At 35.5% G+C, this 20,125-nt stretch overlaps 1 protein-coding gene across 2 annotated transcripts; it reads right to left on the bottom strand.

Moving 5' to 3' along the window:
• Positions 1–300: 300 nt before the first annotated feature.
• On the bottom strand, positions 301–18,824 carry LOC108255161 (nuclear receptor subfamily 1 group D member 2). Of its 2 annotated transcripts, XM_017450892.3 has the most exons (8): positions 18,212–18,824; positions 10,044–10,334; positions 9,192–9,280; positions 8,816–8,960; positions 4,945–5,378; positions 4,307–4,492; positions 3,064–3,274; positions 301–2,752 (listed from the first exon to the last, which is right to left on the bottom strand). In XM_017450892.3, exons 1-8 carry the CDS (start codon positions 18,297–18,299, stop codon positions 2,556–2,558), a joined length of 1,641 nt encoding a protein of 546 aa, XP_017306381.1. In that variant the 5' UTR covers positions 18,300–18,824; the 3' UTR covers positions 301–2,555. The 2 variants fall into 2 exon arrangements, with proteins under 2 accessions (XP_017306381.1, XP_053530057.1); XM_053674082.1 differs by lacking the exon at positions 10,044–10,334 and having other exon boundaries at positions 18,212–18,823.
• Between the last annotated feature and the right edge of the window lie 1,301 nt (positions 18,825–20,125).

Raw genomic sequence — 20,125 nt, 5'->3', positions numbered from 1 at the left:
TCACATGTATATTTTTTTTTTATTTAGAATTTTCTCTTTCAGAATTTTACATTTAGAAATTTCTAATTTAGATTATTTTTATTTGAGATTTTTTTTTATTTAGAATTTTCACAATTGAAAATTTTAACTGATCATTTTCTCATTAGAAATTTGTAATATAGAAATGTATTAACAAGAATTTTATCACTTGATTAAAGTTTTCTTTTTGTACTTTGCTACTGTATGGCATTAAATTTGGTAAAATGAAGCAAAATTGAATAAATTCAGTTTCCGAAATATGAAACTCAAACATGCAGAAAAAACTGATAAGGCAATCTTCTTTATTTTTTAGTTTTCAACTCTGTGGAAGATTATAACAGTAACACATTTACAAAATATACAGGCAATTGAGTAACATAAGAATTAATATTGCAGTATTATAGTTTTAACTTGAATCTGTGGAAGAACAACAGATAATAGATTTTATTTTACTAAAGACACTAAAAATGAGGTGTTCTTTTTCCTTTTTAATAGATTTTATATAAATGTAAATTATATCATGGAGTACAATCCTGTCATTCAGACTCACAGAAAAATAATATTGATACAATATATACAACACAACGCAAAAAACAAAATGAAAATGTTCCTGATAAAATTACACTCTGAGGTCAAATAGTCGTAATTCAGTGATAAGAAGTGAATCAGCAAACGTATAAATAAAAACAATACGCTTCCTAAAATGCGTATCGTTATCTGAGTACAGTGACGTGATTGTTTGAGATCGTGTTGAACGATGTGATGATAAACTATTCAAGATATTGAATTACATTTGAATGATATTTTTAAAAATAGGGTAATAGAGATTAAAGTCTAAAAATTCAAAGTATAGTCAAAAAATACAAGAAAAAAAATCAACAAAGGAACAGTTTGGTATGAAAAAACCCTGACTGTACACAAAGCTTAACATTTTGTAAAATGAGAAGATTCAGAGAGAGAAAAAAATCCTACTTTCAATATTAAATATGCAAATTCAGTCAAATTTCTGCTTGCTATCATACGATAGCCACCAATTTTGCTAAAAAAAAACCTTACAGCTAGTTTCTGAAATTAAAGTTCAGCTAGCTTCACTGTTCTTGTTTTTAATATTATATACTGCTTAGCGTGACATTAGCTAGCTTGTAAATAATTTTGGCTAGCTACTAAATTCAGATAGCTACTGTTGCTTGAGCACCAAGATAATTATTTAAATGGAAGCCTCAGCATATAGCATTAGCATAGCTAATGTTGACAATAATAACATATTTTGTGTTTTTAAAGCTGCAAATAGGCTCCCTGTTTAATTTTACTTTCTGTTTTTGGCGGTTGGTGACTTAAGAAGGGGAATGATAACAATTTTCACTAAGGAAAAAAATCCCTTTGTCCAAGATGGCTGTCTTTATAGATAACAGAAAGTTCCACCGGGTTCTAAAACACATCAGCATGTCTGATGATTTGGTTGTGGTTTGAGGCAGATATGTAGGCTAGGTTGAGGCTAAATTAGCTGTGCAGCATCAAAGGAAAACTAGAGAAGAAAATTTCAGACACTAAAAAACGTTCGGATGATCGATTGAATATACATTTGAGATTTATGCCAAACTGTTCCTTCAATATTCAATTCATATGTTTAAAAATTATGCTTAAACATTCAGCTAGGCCTGTGATGTTAATTAATAACAATGAACAATTTTAACAATTGTGTGGAAACCTAATAATAATGTGCAAGATAATGTCCAAACAGTTTTTATGTTCCTTATGCTGGATAAATTTTAAGGCAGAATCATGTGGGTCTGTTTGCAGACATCAATCTGAAATAATGCGAAAATACAAAAAAATGTGGTGTGAAATGCTTAAAGATATTTATGCTAGCTGCCTGTTTTAGAGCAAACATTCTTCTTATTGTTTATCAATTGCTAGAAGTCGTTTCCACGGCTATTAACATGCAAGCTAACTAATATAATGTAACCTAACAGCCCAGCTTACAGTTTAAAATGAGCAGAATGTTTTCTAAATATTTCAGTGAACATTATTTAGTTAAAGTTCCAGCAACGATGCTGCAACATTTTTAGTTTTTAGTAATAACATTATCTTTTGGTGTAACATACAACGTGGTTTGTGATGTTCGAAAAATGCAACACAAACCATCATCACATTACACGAACGTCATTACAGTTGAACTTGTTAAATACATTACTGAGTATTCTAGTAACATTCTTGGTTAGCGTGTAGCTGAGCTGCTCGTATGTACGCTAAGACGTTAGCATGTGAGCTTGAATAAACAAATATATTACGTAAAAACAAAAGATGAAGCTAAAATCACAACCAAGACACTTCCAAGTTTCGTTTACATTAAAATTCTGACCAATAAGAATGACAGGTAGCAAGATTTATGATACATTCTTGTAATAATATTCAGGCAATTATAATGATATGCAATTTTTTATAGGCATCACCGTCACTACATTCTTTCCCTTTTCAAGGCAACAGTGTAATTTAGCACTTAAAAAAAAAAGTTAAATCCCCTTATTTATTCTTATTTATGAGTCGATACGGAAGGCTAAAAGTTTTTCCGAGTGCAAGCTGTTTAATGTTCGTAGATCAGGAAGACGTAAGAGCAGTTTGGGGAAAATCTCGGCATCGCTTGGCCGCCTTTGCGCAAGAAGCGATCGCAATGTGTTGATTAAATCGTCCTGTAGCTTGTCCACGGCGGCCATGTCGGAAATACCAGAGCGATCTGTAAAAAAAAATAGTTGAAAATTAATCTGAATTAATATTTTTATACGCTTGGGGCAGTGTATACAAACTCCACGTTACACAAAAGAGAATATTACTTGTAGATAACTTCAATGCACAGTAAATGTAGTATCTAGTATGAATAGCACAGTGATTAGCATACAAGGCACGCTAGCATTTTTGCTAACTAATTATAATACTATTATTTGATTTTTTTTTTTGAGAGATCTATTAGCTGTCAGATAATGGTATGTTAGATAACGCCGTGAGCTAGCTAGCTGAATACAATAAACTGTAATAAACACAACACACCTGCAGAAACCAGCACTACGGCCATGAAGAGTGACACCTCGTCTGATTCCAATCGCAGCATGCTCAGCTTCTCGCTGAAATCAAACATGGCGTCCAGCAGAGCGCCCATACCAAGTGCCCTCAAAGACGCCAGAGGATACGTCTGTCCATTTAAAAATGTCACTGTTCGCTGTTTTGCGTCGAAGAGCGAACAAAATCGCACCATCAAAACCTGTAAACATACGGATTAGCAAAAAAAAAAAAAAAAAAGGGTAAAATAAATGTGCTAAACATAAATATTACAATGTGCATTATGGATCATAAACACATACGAAGGTTGTTAATAGGTTACGAGGCAGTTATGATCCTGCTATAAGATTGTTATTAGGTTTTTATAAGGTCATGATGATGCTCTAAGATTATCATGAAACTGTTATGAGGCTGTTAGTTGCTATGAAACACATAAGGGTCTTATAAGAACATAAAAGGAGGCTACTATGAAGGTACAAATTTGTTACAAGATGTTATGATGTTGGTTTGAGGATGTTATGAAGCTCTTATAAAGGTCTTATGAGTGTTAAATGAGATTATCCCAGGGCTGTTAGGAGATGTTTATGAGTTTATGGACCAATTATGAGGCTGCTATGAGGCTATGAGATTGTTATAAGATTACCACAAAGGCTGTTATGAGGTTATTATAAAGTTAGCGAGTATTTTAGGGCTGGTACGAAGTTGTTATGAGACTATTATCTTATTACAGGATCTTGGGGGGTGTTAAATGAGGCTGTCATAGGGTAGTTATAAGATTTTATGAGGCTGTTATGAGATTATAAGTCTTTTATGAGGTTGTTTACAACAGTTTCAGAGCCTAGTAATGTTGTCAGGACGTTGTTCATGCATTCTTATGACATGAGGCTGTTTTGGAGTTGTTATGAAATTGGTATAGAGTTGTTATGAGGTTTTAAGAAGGTTGAAGTTGTTATGATGTTGTTATGTGGTTCTTTTGCCGTTTGTATAATATTATGAGGTTGTTTTTGAGTTGTTATTGGGTTACGACATTGTGTTGGAGTTGCTATGATGCTATGTGGTTGTTGTGATGTTATGTGGATCTTCTGCCGTTATTATAATATTATATGGTTGTTTTAGAGTTGTGGATGGTGTTATTATTTTGGAGTTATGAGGTTGCTATGTGATTGTTTTTGAGTTGTTACAGGTTGTTTTGGAGTTGTTATGATGTTATGAGGTTGTTACAATGTTGTTTCACCTGGAAGGTGCCCGATTTGAGCAGTCGGATCTGGTCATCTTGGCTGAGTGTGTGAAATCCTGGGATGCTGCGAGAAAATTCCACCACGTCTCTAACTGCAGGACTGAAACACTGTGAGAAAGCATCCCATACCTGCTGAGTGGAGCGATCTGATGGGGACACGGGACATGAATTCAGAGGACATGCCTGGAGGGAGGGAGGGGGAGAGAGAGAGAGAGAGCGAGAGAGAGAGAGAGAGATTGTATGAATATACATAATCTAATTCAATGGATCACACTGTACTGGCAGGTTAAATTGCAGCACATTTGTAATATCTTGGTTCGAGCGGTTTACATGTTATATATGTGATACATTTGTTATATATTATGATATATATTATGCACAGTATATATAGAATTATATAACAGTCATCCCAGTAATGCACATTTTATGGATAATGACAAATATACAGTCGTGATAAAGGCACAAGTTGTCCTTGAGAGAGATAAAGATGGAGATATCTAATTATTAAATGAATTTTAAAAAATCTAATTTTTAAGTTAATTAATTAATACGGGTCAGAGGGTTAGAGCCTTATATCAACCTTAATTACATTCGTTACACTATTCTGATGTAACTGGCGAAGTTTATTCACACACCAGAACTTTAGCTCCAGCACTCGGCCTCCAGGAACAGGGCGTCTCTCTCTTGATGTCAAGTCCTGTGGGCTTCGGTGTGTTCTCGGTGTGAGCAAGCGTGAATCTGCCCTGGGCGGGGCAAGACGGAGTCGACGTGCTGTGAGGAGCAACAGAGTGAAGCTGAGACTCGTGAGACGGCGAGTAATCGGTGTTGTCGTCGTCATCATCGTTGTTGTTTATCTTCGTGAGATTTTCCTCCTCCTTCACAATGACAGGGAAATGAGACGAGGCCCTGATGACCTCACCTGACCCTAATTGGTGGCATTGAGGACTGGGCGTGGCTTCTGAGGGCATAGCCGAGTCGACATCCATGGGGTTGTGGCTTTTAATGTAGCTCTGCATTTCATCCAGGAGTCGCTGTTTCTCACGTTTAGGGATGCGACCAAAACGCACAGCTGGAAAACAAAATAGAGGAAAATTTAGTTTAGGTTAAAAAAAAAAAAATAAAAAAATCAGGATTCATGTTTAAAAAACACTAAAATATATTCACATATGATACATACGCGAGTGCTGAACCATTTAAATGCTGGATTTCAAAATATGTACAGTATATATATATATATATATATATATATATATATATATATATATATATATATATATATATATATATATAGGCATGTTCTAAAGTAAAAAAATGATTGAAGTGTGTTTTATAGGAAGTAATACGATATAGAACTTTCATTAACTTCACTTCAGCTCCACTCACGATTTATAAAGTGATTTATAAATATATTCATCATTTATAAAAGTTGACACCAGAATTAACACCTCGTCCCCGCTGTCTCTTTTACTAGGTAAGGAGGTCGGCGGGTCAGTAACGTCAGAAGTAATGAAGACACTGAAAAAGTCGAGCTAAAAAAGAAAAAAATAAATTTCACTGAACTCAGAAGCGAGTGAGAAGCGTTCAATAATAAACCCGTGTAAAATCTGTCCAATCTCAGGATCATGAACCGTTCGTTTCTTCATTTCTTTAATTATTGCTGTAGTTTAGACATTAAGATGTGTAATCGCCATCACAGAGCGCTAACTGTTAACCATTAACACCCAATATTGACCTGGTTTGGGTTTACAGTGCATCAGTGAAGGACGATGGAGTCTTGCGTGAGAAAGCTGCTGTAGTGTTTAATAACTGATGAAATAAACCCAGTTCGTGGAAGCGCACTCAGAATGGCGTGTACACTACCTTTGTACACCTTATTCAGATGATCTAGATTTCACGGCAGGCAGGCAGTCCAACGAGGTCGTTATATTCTACATTCTTAGATTACTACAGATTAGTGCTGGAGCTAAAGCGATGGTTTGTGGGTAACATCACAACATGACACGTTAGAATTTAATCACGTCCATCTGAATCTCATGATTATGATGAAGAAAGTGAGACGCCCTGATGAAATAATGTGTTACATTACTGCACCAGTGTAACCATAACACAATAACCTGACAACAGCTAAACAATAATGTAACAACACAACATTAAAATAAAAATAAAGCAATAATAATGTAATAGAAATGTACAATAATGCAATAACAACAACCATAAAGTCGTTCAGCAATAATGTTACAGTAATGCAACAATAAGGTAATGATAACGTAATAAAACCATCACAACAACGTAACGATAAGATGACAATAATGTAACAGTAATAAGTGCAGACCATAACAATAAAAATAACATAACAGTCATGCTATAGTAACGCAACAATAACGCAATAAGAATGTAAAAAATGACAGAACAACATGACAATAATGTAACAATTATCTGTAATATATTATAATAATAACAGTAAAAATTTGTAACATGTTGAAATATTGTCATGTGCAACAATAACATAAAAAATATACATTTTTATAATATAAACATAATATAATATTGTAACATTAATTTAACCACAATAATTTAACCATCAGTTTGAGTTCTGTATTGTGATTGGTCAGAAGGTGTTGATTAGCTCTCTATAACAGCAGCTCTGACAGTAGTGCAATTTTATATTAATGCACTCATTCGATTGTTTATATTTGACGTAACGTCTAAAACTCACTTCATGTCTTTCTGACATTTTCTTAACATTTTCTACTCCACTTTCGTTTTGTGTGGATAAAATCCACTCTGGGGTGAGAACGTAATGTGTAACGTGGGTTAAAGCAGAGACGGCTAAAGAGGGCAGGGTGTGTTTTATAGAGCAGAAGTTATCAGGTTAAAGAACCAGTTTTGAGACAAACAAAACAAAACAAAACAAAACAAGATTATGAGGTTAGAGTTCAACTCCAAAATAAGTTGGAGAGGAATCTGGGCTTTGTGCTGCGGAATAAACGGGTCACTGCTGAACCGTCATGACAACAAGATTTACTGCCAGGCTAGTACACCTCTATTCTACTATTTCTCCCACCACCATCACCACCACCACCACCAATATCATCATCATCATCACCACCACCATCATCATCATCACCACCATCATCATCATCATCATCATCACCACCACCATCATCATCATCATCATCACCATCATCACCATCATCACCATCATCATCATTACAGTGCATTTAAATGAATAAACTCCTCTCGAAGTAAATCATTTTTAATAAATACACAGCGTATCTCTACAACGATCCCTACATTTGTTCTAACACATTCAGCGTGAGCGGTGCAGAAAGCAGGAACGCCCTCACGCTGATAAATGAAGCCTCGCGTTCTTCTCCTGCTTTTTAGGTCACCTAAATATGTCTCCCACCTGCAGGAATGATTTATTACCTGCACATTTGTGCTACTGTCTACAGAAATACTGAGAGCTGGAGAAATCTATTGGAGGAAATACTGTATAATACAATAAAGATTTAAATAATATGATAATTTAAATAACAATGATACACCAGAGTGAAAATAATAAGGAATGTATATTATTAATTAAGAACAAACTTCAAAAGCAAAATTCTAAAAGTAAAATGAAAACAAATAATATGATGATATTTGTTAACGATGCCATCAAAATCACTTAAATTAAATGTTTTCTACATAAAATAAACCACTATAAAGATCAATAAACTGTAATAAACTATTGATCAATAGCTGGTGAAAACTGTCTACCAAGGGAAATAAATATATAAATACCTCAATAAACACACACATACATTATATATATATATATATATATATATATATATATATATATATATATATATATATATATATATATATATACACACACACACACACACACACACACACACACACACATATAATCACACATACAAATATTTTTTAACTAGTTAAAGCAAGTACAAATGAATAATACATTATAAAATAAAGGAATATGTAAATGAAATACAATAAAATTTAAAAATTGAATACTGGAGGATATAAATATGGTTTGGAATTTACAATTGACAGGAAAGGAAGGTTTATTGATGTGTGTGTGTGTGTGATGATGTGCTTTGTGAGCTCTCGCTGTTATAAATCAACTAGAAGAGATGAAGGAATTGGGGGAAACAGAGGAAGAAAGGAGCAGAGGAAAAGAAAATCTAAACGGTTTTGATTTTATGAATATTTATGTTCAAAATGTTCAAAAATATTTAATTTATTTGAAGGTGAATCACTTAAGACTTAATTGTTTGTGTTAATGAAATAACGACGTCACTGAGATTAATGATAAAAAGGTGGAGCTGTGTTTATGGGGAAACGCAGGGATGAGGTTTAGTGACCATCTTTAGCGTGTTATTATTAATCTGTTTTTATGTTTTCAGATTTCTGCTGTAAGTTCTTCACACCGAAGTTATTCGTGTGTTGTAAATGCGACACTGTGGTTTATAAGCATGTTATAAAGGTTCTGACCGTCTCTGGACATGCCCACGGCCAGACACTTCTTGAAGCGACAGTGCTGGCAGCGGTTCCGGTTCATTCTCACGATCAGACAGTTCTCGTTCGTCACACACATCTTGTAGCTGATGTTCTGCTGGATGCTGCGTCTGAAGAAACCCTGAGGAGAGAAAACGCAACGTGTGTGAGAGAACATAACAAAAAACACGGCAACAACACATCAACGTCTAAACTTCTGCAGCATCATAGCTGATTAGCCCCACCCCTTTTACTATTAGTTATCTTATGTTTGGGGTGGGGTCGGTGCGGGGGAGGGGAAGGCGCATCAGTGTTTTAATAAACAGTCTGTATGTGTGTGTGTGTGTGTGTGTGTGTGTGTGTGTGTGTATACCTTGCATCCCTCACATGCATGAACTCCGTAGTGAAATCCCGATGCGATGTCTCCACACACTTTACACAACAGCACCATACCCCTGGTCCCTATTCCAGAAAAAATAGTAATAACAATGTAAACAAATTAAAACCAATAATTATTTAATATTGATATTATAATATTATAATTATAATGATTTGTTAAAACTTAATATTAATTAAATTAATTAAATTAAATTAAATTAATTATTAGATTAGTTCATGAAATATGATGTTGTATTTAAGTAACGCAACATTTTCTTTACTTTTTTTCAGCTTTTGTTTTACTAAAACTTCAGAAATTTTTTCAACACTATTTTTACTGTTTACATTTTTTTTTTACAATTATATTTACTAATTTTTGTCTTATTATATTTACCTAGTTTTCTTTCTTTTTGGTGCTTTATATATTTGGCATCTTTTCTTGAACAATCAGAGCTTCTGTACAATAACGTTTATTATCATTTAAAAATAAATTAAATTAAATTAAAGTTAATTTACTGTTGAAGACAGTTTTGAGTTTCCTCACGTTCCTTATTTGGTCATAACTTCTTGTTCAGACAGAATCAGACAGAATATGAGAATCAGAGAGAATCAGAGTGAATCAGAGAGAATAAAAGTAAATCAGAGTGAATCAGAGAGAATCAGAGTGAATCAGAGTGACTCAGAGAATCAAAGCGAATCAGAGAGAATAAAAGTGAATCAGAGTGAATCAGAAAGAATCAGAGTGAATCAGAGAGAATCAGAGTGAATCAGAAAGAATCAGAGAAAATCAGAGTGAACCAGAGGGAATCAGAGGGAATCAAAAGAGCCTCTTGAGGATTTGACTCACTTGTAAAAGCACCACATGACCTCCTGCGTGCGAGCGACTGTGAGTTTACGCTTTGTCCTGATGATGTAACGTGTGTGCTGCTCAGTTCTGGGAACTGGAAGACAAGTTTAGGTGTAGGGGAAGTGGACGTGGTGGGGTTTGGGTTGCTGCTCGTGGTCCTGTGCTGAAGGTCAGAGGGGATTTCCTCTGGAGAAGAAGGCTGGGACTGAGAGGAGGGCGAATTAGTCTGATATCCGCTAGACGGACTGTCGGGACTCGAGCTGGAACAGGCGTATAAGATCACTCCTGTTCCTAAACACACACACGCAGACACAGTATTAATAAAAACAAACAAACTGTGCTTTGTCCTGATGATGTCACGTGGTCCGAAGTTTTATGGATCTATGCTAACATAGCAGTTTAGCATCCCACAGACACTGATGTGCCTTCTAACTCTGTATGACACACTGTTATCTTTAAATATGGACAAAAAAATGATGTCACAGAGAGAAAAAGAATCCAGCTCCATTAATCTGTTCAAGCAGGGGGTGTGGCTTCTAATCTGGAGGCAGGGCTTGTATTTTAGAAGTGATTTCTATAACTTGTATTATAGAAGACAATTATGTAAATGATTAAACTGCTATGTACAAAATATTGTTCCGGATTGTTGAAATAAGGTGAGTATGCAAAAATTCAGACGTTGCCAATTGCTACACTGGAGGTGCTTACTATATACTATACGCGTACAGTACTTGTTAGCGACATTAGCATTGATGCTCACACTACACTGACCTGGCATAAAGCTGCTCGCATATTATGATCTGAGGTATGGAATATGTTGCATAACATAGTGTTCACACACACACACACACACACACACACACACACACACACACACACACCCGAACTGCAGGTACAAATTAAAACAAATGAATGTAAAGATGAAAAAATATAGAAAATTTAATGGATGCAAAATTTTTATTATTAGTTACTTATTATTATTATTTTATTTTACACCTTATTTCTGGTCATCCTACTTATATATAAATTATTAAATAAATAAATAAATAAATAAATAAGACAGTAAAAAAAAAGTTAAGAAAGAGACATGCATAAAGACAAATGGAGGGAGGGAGAAAGAAATACATTTATTTATTTACATATTTAATTATTATATTTTTCCGTTTTATTTATTTTGTCCATTTAATTGTTTGCCCTACTTTTTATAGGATTTTTTAAATTAATTGCAAACATGCAAAAAAGAAAGAAAGTAAGCGTGGTAGTTCAGGAATGTTCCTCTGTTCCTAGAAAGCCGGTGGGCGTGGCCTGCGCGGAAAACACGGCATTCTAGAATCTTATTACTCCTCGCTCACGTGTCTGGCCCCGCCTCCTCCCCCCGCCTCCCTCCGCGGGTCACGTGTACTGCGCTCTCCAGCAGGTCATCTGATGCGCCTTTTTTTTTTTTTTAAATCATCTTCAAAAGTTATTTTTATATTAGTGTGAAAGAGAATAAACACAAACACCGAAATATTCCATTAATGTAAGTTATAAAAGATACTGACTACACTTGAACATGCTTCAATATCTACAGTACAGAGTCTGAGACGAGTGCAAAAGTTTGTACACACACACACACACAAATATTATATATATATATATATATATATATATATTTCAGTTCTTAAATGATAATATTATTTATTGAATCAAAAACATAATCCAATACCAACTGGGCCTGTGTGAAAATGTATTTGCCCCCGTAGTTACTAATTCCCCAAATCTATGAAACTGCATTCATAATGGGGTTCAGATGGACTAGACGCAAAGAACCACAGTGAGAGCCATTATCTCTAAATGTAAAAACTCAACACAGTAGTGATTGACCTTCCAAAATTCCTCCAAGAGCACAGCGACGACTCATCCAGGAAGTCACAAAAGAGCCAAGGACAATATCAGAGGACCTACAGACCTCTCATGCATCACTAAAGGTCACTGTTCATGACTCCACTGTTCATGACTCCAAGTGGTGAGGTGAAAACCACTGCTAACCCAGAAGAACATTAAGGCTCATCTGAATTTTGCCAAAACACACCTTGATGACCTTCAAAGCTTTTAGGAGAATGTTCTGTGAACTGATGAGTCGAAAGTGGAACTGTTTGGAAGACAGGGGTCCCATTACATCTGGCGTAAACCAAACACAGAATTCCACAAAATGAACATCATACCTATAGTCAAGCATGGTGGTGGAAGTGTGATGGTGTGGGGATGCTTTGCTGCTTCAGGGCCTGGGCAACTTGCAATAATTGAGGGAAACACAAATTGTGCTCTCTACCAGAAAATTCTAAAGGAGAATTTCCGGACTTCAGTCCATAAGTTGAATCTCAAGCACGACTGGATCATGCAGCAAGACAATGATCCAAAGCATAGGAGTAAGTGCTAGTCCTAGAAGTAAGTGAAAGACTGAACTCCAGTTATCTGAAGCGTTTGGTTGCAGTTATTGCTGCTAAAAGTGGCACAACCAGATTTTACGTTGAGGGGGGCAATTAGTTTTTCACACGGGTAAATATTGTAGCGTAACATCACAAGTAGCGTAACATCGTGTTGGATATCAGTGTTCACATCAGCGCATGACTAATCTAAAAAACAACAGAAATCAGTGTTGTTAGTGAGAATATAAACACACTCAGCACATGATGATTCACATTAAAACCACGACCTGTATTTGTGCACAAAAACAAACAAACCCAGAATTCACACCCACTAACACGACCGGGTCATTGAGTTCATTAAGTGCCGAATACAAAAGTCACGACTAGTCCTAGCTTAAAAAAACAAAAGCATCTGGTTGGACAGTCGCTGTTCTGCTGACGGACAGATTCCACACCCGCTCGCACGTTCCTCACACGTACACGTTCATAAAAACACAACAACAGCATGTCAGCGAAGAGCCTTTGTTCAGCTGACACACACATCACACACACCTGCTGAAACACGTCCAAAATGTATCGTTTTTTTTTCTCACGCTATGTGTGTGTGTGTGTGTGTGTGTGTGTGTGTGTGTGTGTGTGTGTAATCATAAATATGTAATTAAAATAAAAATGATCCTCGGGCTATCTGAGACATATTTAACTGGAGAACGTTACACTGAAATATTACACAGTAAACGCGAACCACGAATAATGAGCGTTGCTAATTATAGTAATATATATTAATATCATTGCTAATTACAGTAATATATATTAATAAGTATGTATTTGATAAGTCTGTTTTATAAACAACTTTTTCTACTGTAACATCTTGTGAACTGTGTATATGCATGAAGTTGGAGATTTATGATGCTAGATTCTACACAAATATTCTATTAACACCACAACAAAAATGAGCACACATGCAAGCTATCAAGAAAGTGTCTAGCTAACACTAAAACTAGCCACCTAATAGTTAACATTAGCAAATAAATGGTTTACGGTTTTTGTATCACGTATACTGTAGCTTGGATAGTTTTCTGGGGGGGAAAAGGTACTAAAAACAAACAAGCATGCTAGTTATCATGAACTTTTCTAGGTAACAGTAACTGGCCAGCCACCTCACTAGCTAGCAAAGTAACATTAGCATAACGTTCATGGTTTATATACAGTATGTTCTAGAGCTAGCTAGCTTTCTAGAAAATTAACACCAAAATAAACACGAACAAAGATTCTAGCTTTCAAAAAATGTTCTGGCTAATACTGACTAACCTAGCTAGCTAAAAATAGTTAATGATAGTGAATAAATACTTCATGGTTTATATAAACTGTAGATCCCCCCCCCCAAAAAAGCTCTTAGCTAAGATTAACTAGCTAGCCAACAAGTTAACAAGTAAATAGCAAGTCTTTAAGCTTCTGTAAGGCATTATTTCTGCTTTCTGAAGAACAGTGTGTTAAATAAAAACATCAAGCTTTACAGACTTTAAGAAATGTAAAAATGAGCAAATCATCATACTCTACAGACGTAAAAATAACTAAAATACTGTCTGATGCTTTACGAATGTAAAAATAATAAAAAATATCGCACTATACAACTGGAAAAATAGCAACAAAAAATACAGTAAATGTAGAAATGAGCGAAAACATGACACTTTCTAAATGTGCTATTAGGCATTAGCATTTTGTGTTAAGGACTGATGTATATTGAAAATAATAATAATAATAATAATAATAATAATAATAATAATAATTTAGTAGAAATTCATCATCAGCCCTGTAGACTTGTGTTTAACTCTAATCATCCGGTTTCTGTGCATGGAGCTATAACCTGTAATATCTGAACTTCAGGTTAATCTTTAACTGATCATTTCCTCGAATTCAAATTCAAGCCTAAAGTAATGTACAATTCTGTAAATGATTGACGGTTCACCCGGTTCAAGGTCTTTTGTTTTTTTTGTTTTTTTGTTTTTTTTACAGGAGAACAGCAAACCTTTCACTGTACAGGAGTTATTGTTCACATGGGCTACATATTAACTCATTAAATATTTTAGTCATTTAATCTACAGACAGTTTGGAGATAAAAAGGACAATAACAGTGGTGTATAAAGCAGGTGAAAAGGGAAACCGGCTGTGTTCCATTAATCCTGTGACCCACTGACCGCTGGCTGAATCACACTGATACTTTAGAATAAGTCAGAGTGCCAGTATGATAGGTGAAAAGGGACAAAATTCTGATTACCAGAACCTTTCTGTCTTTCTGTTCCATCCATTCCTGAGTGGTATAAAATTAGAGCTGGATTCAGGATTAAGTCCAAAAATTACGTCAGTATTCATGAGGAAAAGTTCCTCATATTCAGAGTCAGGTTACATAGCTGCCATATTCAGATGATTAAAATAACGTTATAAAAAAATGCACAGCTCTGAGGTTGCCAGATTGTTCTTGAGTAGAAACGAAATGGGGTTTTTCACGTGTCTGGACCACCGCCTTTAAATCACAAACACTCACCATTAAACCCTAAACAATCAGGGATAGAAAACAGACTGATGAAGAAACTATAATTTTATTTTATTTGCTGTGAAACGTAATATAATTTCTAAAACAAAAATGCAACGGTTTCAAAAACAAAAATAAAAAGACTATGATGATCTATGAATGGGAAGATTTTGCAACTGTTGAAAATAAATCTAATCGGAGTCGAGAGTGTATCTCTGATATATTGCTGCATGAATAATCCTAATTATAATTATCAAATTAATCACTGGTTTAATTTCACAAAATGGCTTCCACACTCATTATTCAGTAGTGTGTAGAAAAGCACTTGATCCAGTGCATCATATTATTTTGTATTTGTGTAACTTAGGTGATTTTATCACACTTTTCATTTGATTTAATAAAATAAAATCAGTGTTTGTGTTAATTCGATATGCTCTCCTGTAAAGAAAACCTGACAGTTTGAAGGGTAATCTGACCTAGCGCTCGTCTGCTACACTTACAGAGACACTTTAACTTCATTCATAAATTTTAGGATAAAAAAATTCACTCCTCAAGATAAGCCATTAAGACGCATCTCCTTTGATGTTTTCCATGTGAAAAAAAACAACAAAAACGTTTCCATAGATTTTAAAGGAACAATATTTTTAATTAACACATAGTGTATACATATTTATGTATTTAAATATCATCACATGACATTCCACAGTGTTTTTGAGTGTATTTACAAACAAAAACATAAACACATTAAACTTATTAATAAAAAAACATAATAAACACGACGTTCTGTGGTTCCATCAAAACTCTGTAATTATGTCTGAGGTCTGATACAGAAATTGCTTTTTATGGATCATTCGCAAATTAGTCACGCTGGGTGTATTCGAGTAGGAAAACAGACACACACACAGCTGAGGAACTCCAGGAGCAGAGCTGGGAACTCCTCCAGCCAGGGAAGTTTATTTTTAGATCCTTTTTGTCCCTTTATGCCTTCCACACACAGGCTGCATTAATAATAGAAAGGAAGGCGGAGGAGTCGCTCGGGGGGAATCACGCGTGGCACGTGGCTCCTGGAGCTCGTCCACGTGAGTCTCAGAGAGAACTGTCTGTTACCATGAGAAATCAAACCCTGGTTATAAACAGCGAGGTGTGGACTGCATGCATATCTTCTTTTATACAGCATGATATTAATAAGCGTCAGTGCAGACGACTGGGCAGATTCTAATGTGGATTGTAAATAACAGAGCCAAATGCTGCTTTTACTGCATTTTACTGCATAGACCAAATGTCACATGACCATCACATCATCACGCAGGCTTATCTTCTGACCTGTTTATGAGTTTTTTAATTAAAGCATAAAACTCAATAAATGAGACATTTCTGCAAATTAGTGATCTGATTAAAGTTTACAACTCCGACCTCTACATAAATGACTCGTTATGGTTAAATTATGTTTATTCACCTGATAATATAATGAGCTGAACAAGGAAAGGAAGAGAGCGAGAGCGAGAGAGAGAGAGAGAGAGAGAGAGAGAGAGAGAGAGAGAGAGAGAGAGAGGGGATAGACTCAGAGGAAGGACTTTAACACCAGACAGAACGAAAACAACTTAATTAGAGGTTCATTTGAGGTTATTTAGAGGGTTAACACCACGGTTGAAAACATGTGCCGTCGGTTAGAGAGATCTGTGCGTGCTAATTCAGCACTCAGGGCTGACCTGTATATGTTATTAATGAATTACGAGTTCACACACACGCAGTGTTGGAATAAAGAGCCTCTTACATGTCATACTGACACCTAACCACAGCGCACATGCCGAGTTACCTCCTCAAGGTTTTATATACAGGTGTTAATTCACCACTACACATGATCTCCCTGCTGAAACACAACAATCATACTTATCTGTAGAGGATCCTACAGGTTTCTGGGGGATTTGTAATCATTAGCGATGTTATTTTGTGTTTTCTGTCACAATGTGAAAGGTCCTAATGTTGAGCCGTTACTGAGACAAGATGTGTTTAGTGGTTCTGCTGGATTTTCAGTAATGTGTGTGTGTGTGTATATGTATGTGTGTGTATATATATATATATATATATATATATATATATATATATATATATATATATATATATATATAGGTAGATAGATAGATAGTGAGAGTGACAGATAGACAGATAGATAGAGAGAGGGAGATATAGAGAGATAGATGGATAGATGGATAAATATAGATTCTCCAGAATATATTCCAGATCCACATCCACTTTCACATAGTCCTCAAGGTGGGGTTAGAGGTGAAGTGAGGGGTGGGGTGATCATTTGTATTATTTATTACCTTTTTTTTAAAATAAACATTTGTATATAAAAATAGAACCCAAACTACCATTTATTCAGAATTAAATACTAAATCAAATACTAATGGAATTTTGTTTCCTGTTTCCAAAAAACATCAAAAGGTTAAGCAAAAATAATAATAATAAAAAAAAGAGTCTGTATTGTTCAGATGTGTAACTGAATTAAGAACAAAATCATTCTTAGAAACCGTTAATGCACGATATCATTTGCAATTTTAAGAGTTTTAAATATTTCATCGTGTTGGATAAACCAATACTGCATAAAAATTAAATGCATCTCGCAAATAAAGATGAAAACAAATCATCTGTATAATACAAATAATAAATAAATACACAGTAAGAGCAGAACCGGCAGCTATAGCTGAGGCTGTTCTGCAAAATATCGATAAAACTGTCAAAAAATTCCAGAAACAAAGATGATTGTCTTAATAATTTCCAAAAACCAGACAGGATACAAGTGAGCGCTTTAGAGTTTAAGGTCGAATTCAAGGGTCTAACCATGCTGGGATTCGAACCCACAACCTTCCAAACACGATCCCGAAATCCTTAACACAATCCCAACATTGTTTACATAAAATGCTCGAATAGTTTCCACGTGCGATAGATAAGTGCCTGTTTAGGGGACTATGACACACTGTGTAATTAAATAATTAAGTAATTAAATATTTAACGGTAACGTTCATTAGTTTGTGTTTCTTCATATGTCCTGTTTTCATGTTCAGAAATACGGACGCATATAATTGATCTTTAATAACTACAAAACCGATAAGTGATATTTCTATTTTCCACTAAAACCGCACAGAATCCGCGCACAGCACTAACACTGATGATCAGCGCGAGCACATTGTGACGTCAGTATTGATCATTTAATCATCATCGTCACTCACCTGAGCTGTTATCCATCGTGTGTTGATCAGGTGTGGAGCTGAAGACAGTTAGCAGATGTGAATGTGGGTGGAATTCTCCTGCACACATCCAGGTATGCTCGTCATGACGCACGGTTCGGTTTCAGGGCGAATCCTCGCGCGCTGACCCGGAAATATAGAAGATAATAAAACCTGCGCAACAGTCGGTGGAAAAGGTGATGCGCACCTCGAGGAACAGCAATAAAACCGATTAAAAACGCGGTGTGTGTGTGTGAAACGTCGCGTCCCGGTTTGTTCTCCTCAGCAGGGTGTGTGATGTACAGTAGCCAATTTCTCTTTTCCTAGAATAGCAATTACTGGAAAATCCATGTGTGTGGCTCACAACTGCACTGAACGAACATACACTCTCTCTGAACACACGCACGCGCGCGCCGGATCTACACTATAATGGACACACACGTTTATCAGGGTTCTCCTTTTCTCGATTCCTCTCTGATGTTTATCTCTCGGTGTGTGTGTGTGTGTGTGCCAAGAATTTCATACACATCCTCAATGCAACCGTCTATTTCAGTCGTGTGAGCGCGCGCGCATGTGTCTCACGTTTCCATTGACTTCGCTACATGTGAGCGCTGCCCTACTGACACACATTTCATGCAAATATATGTTAATTTTATGCAAATACAAACCGAAACACACCCACCGAGGCGCGGCTTAGCCTGGCCGAAGCCACGCCCACCGCCGAGCCATTCACTTTCCCTCTAGTGGCAGAGAAGGGGAGTGTAAGATGTTTGCTAGAAAAATACAAGAAACAAACAAAAAAGAAGTAAAAAAAAAAAACATAATGAAAAGTAAGCAAATGCAAATCAGAAGAATTTTGTTCTCGATTCCTGAGTATATTTTATCTACTAAATTATTTCTTATGGTTTAAAATGTATTAATTCATATTTAAAGCTCAGGTCTTTTAGCCACCTACTGGTCACTGACTATGTTTACATGGACAGCAGTAATCTAATTATTGACCATACTCTGATTAAGATAATAACGTGCTTAAGGTGTTTACATGAGTCGCTTTTAGAATACTCCTGTCATGTTCCCGTTTTACATGTTTTAGAACATAATTAGATCAACAGCCCGCGTCATTACATCACCGTGCCACGCCTTCCGACGTCCCTCCAGAATTTCACGTATCAACATACAGTTCGTCTTCATTATGGTACCGTATACAGTTTTGGGTGTTTTTATTAATTTTTTTATGAACGCTTTAAGTGCAGTTAATTATTTGTCATGCTGTATGTGCTAATAGACAACTGCTTGAAGCTGTGGGCTGCGTCTCAAACTGCGTAATTACCGTCTATATAGTAGCCGAGATACATGTATTTTTCCCACTACAGGCCTATAGTAGGCAAGTATGAGGTTTGGGAACTCTCTTGTTCGCCGTAAAACTACCGTGTGTGATCGTGTCCTGTCGCAAAATACGGTGAAAACTCTCACACGACATTCATAATGTGATTAAGGTGTTTACATGTCTGTAATACACGTCCATTATGTGACTAAAACAGGAATACTCCACATGTCTTAATTCGATTATCACTTACTTCGAGTATGACCTTAATTAGATTAAGGTAATTAAAAATGGCTGTTTACATGGTAGTTTCTTAATCAAATTATGGTCTTAATTGGGTTAAGAGTGGATTATTGTTGTCCATGTAAATGCACTGACTGTTAGTCATTACCATCATCCGAATTTAATCGATTACTTTATACAGAGAGCACAGTATTTTTTTTTCATTTTTCAAAACTTAGATATATTTCTTAAACAAATTCCAACAATTAAAAAAGCAATCTTAAACGATTTTAATAAAAAATAAATAAATAAATAAATAAATAAATAAATAAATATGTGAAAAAGCCAATCTCACACTCAAGTGTGAAACA

Source organism: Ictalurus punctatus, chromosome 21 (assembly GCF_001660625.3).
Source record: "Ictalurus punctatus breed USDA103 chromosome 21, Coco_2.0, whole genome shotgun sequence".
NCBI classification, from domain to species: domain Eukaryota; kingdom Metazoa; phylum Chordata; class Actinopteri; order Siluriformes; family Ictaluridae; genus Ictalurus; species Ictalurus punctatus.
The sequence above is the reverse complement of the archived record's forward strand: the minus strand, read 5'-3'. Positions and strand labels throughout refer to the sequence as shown.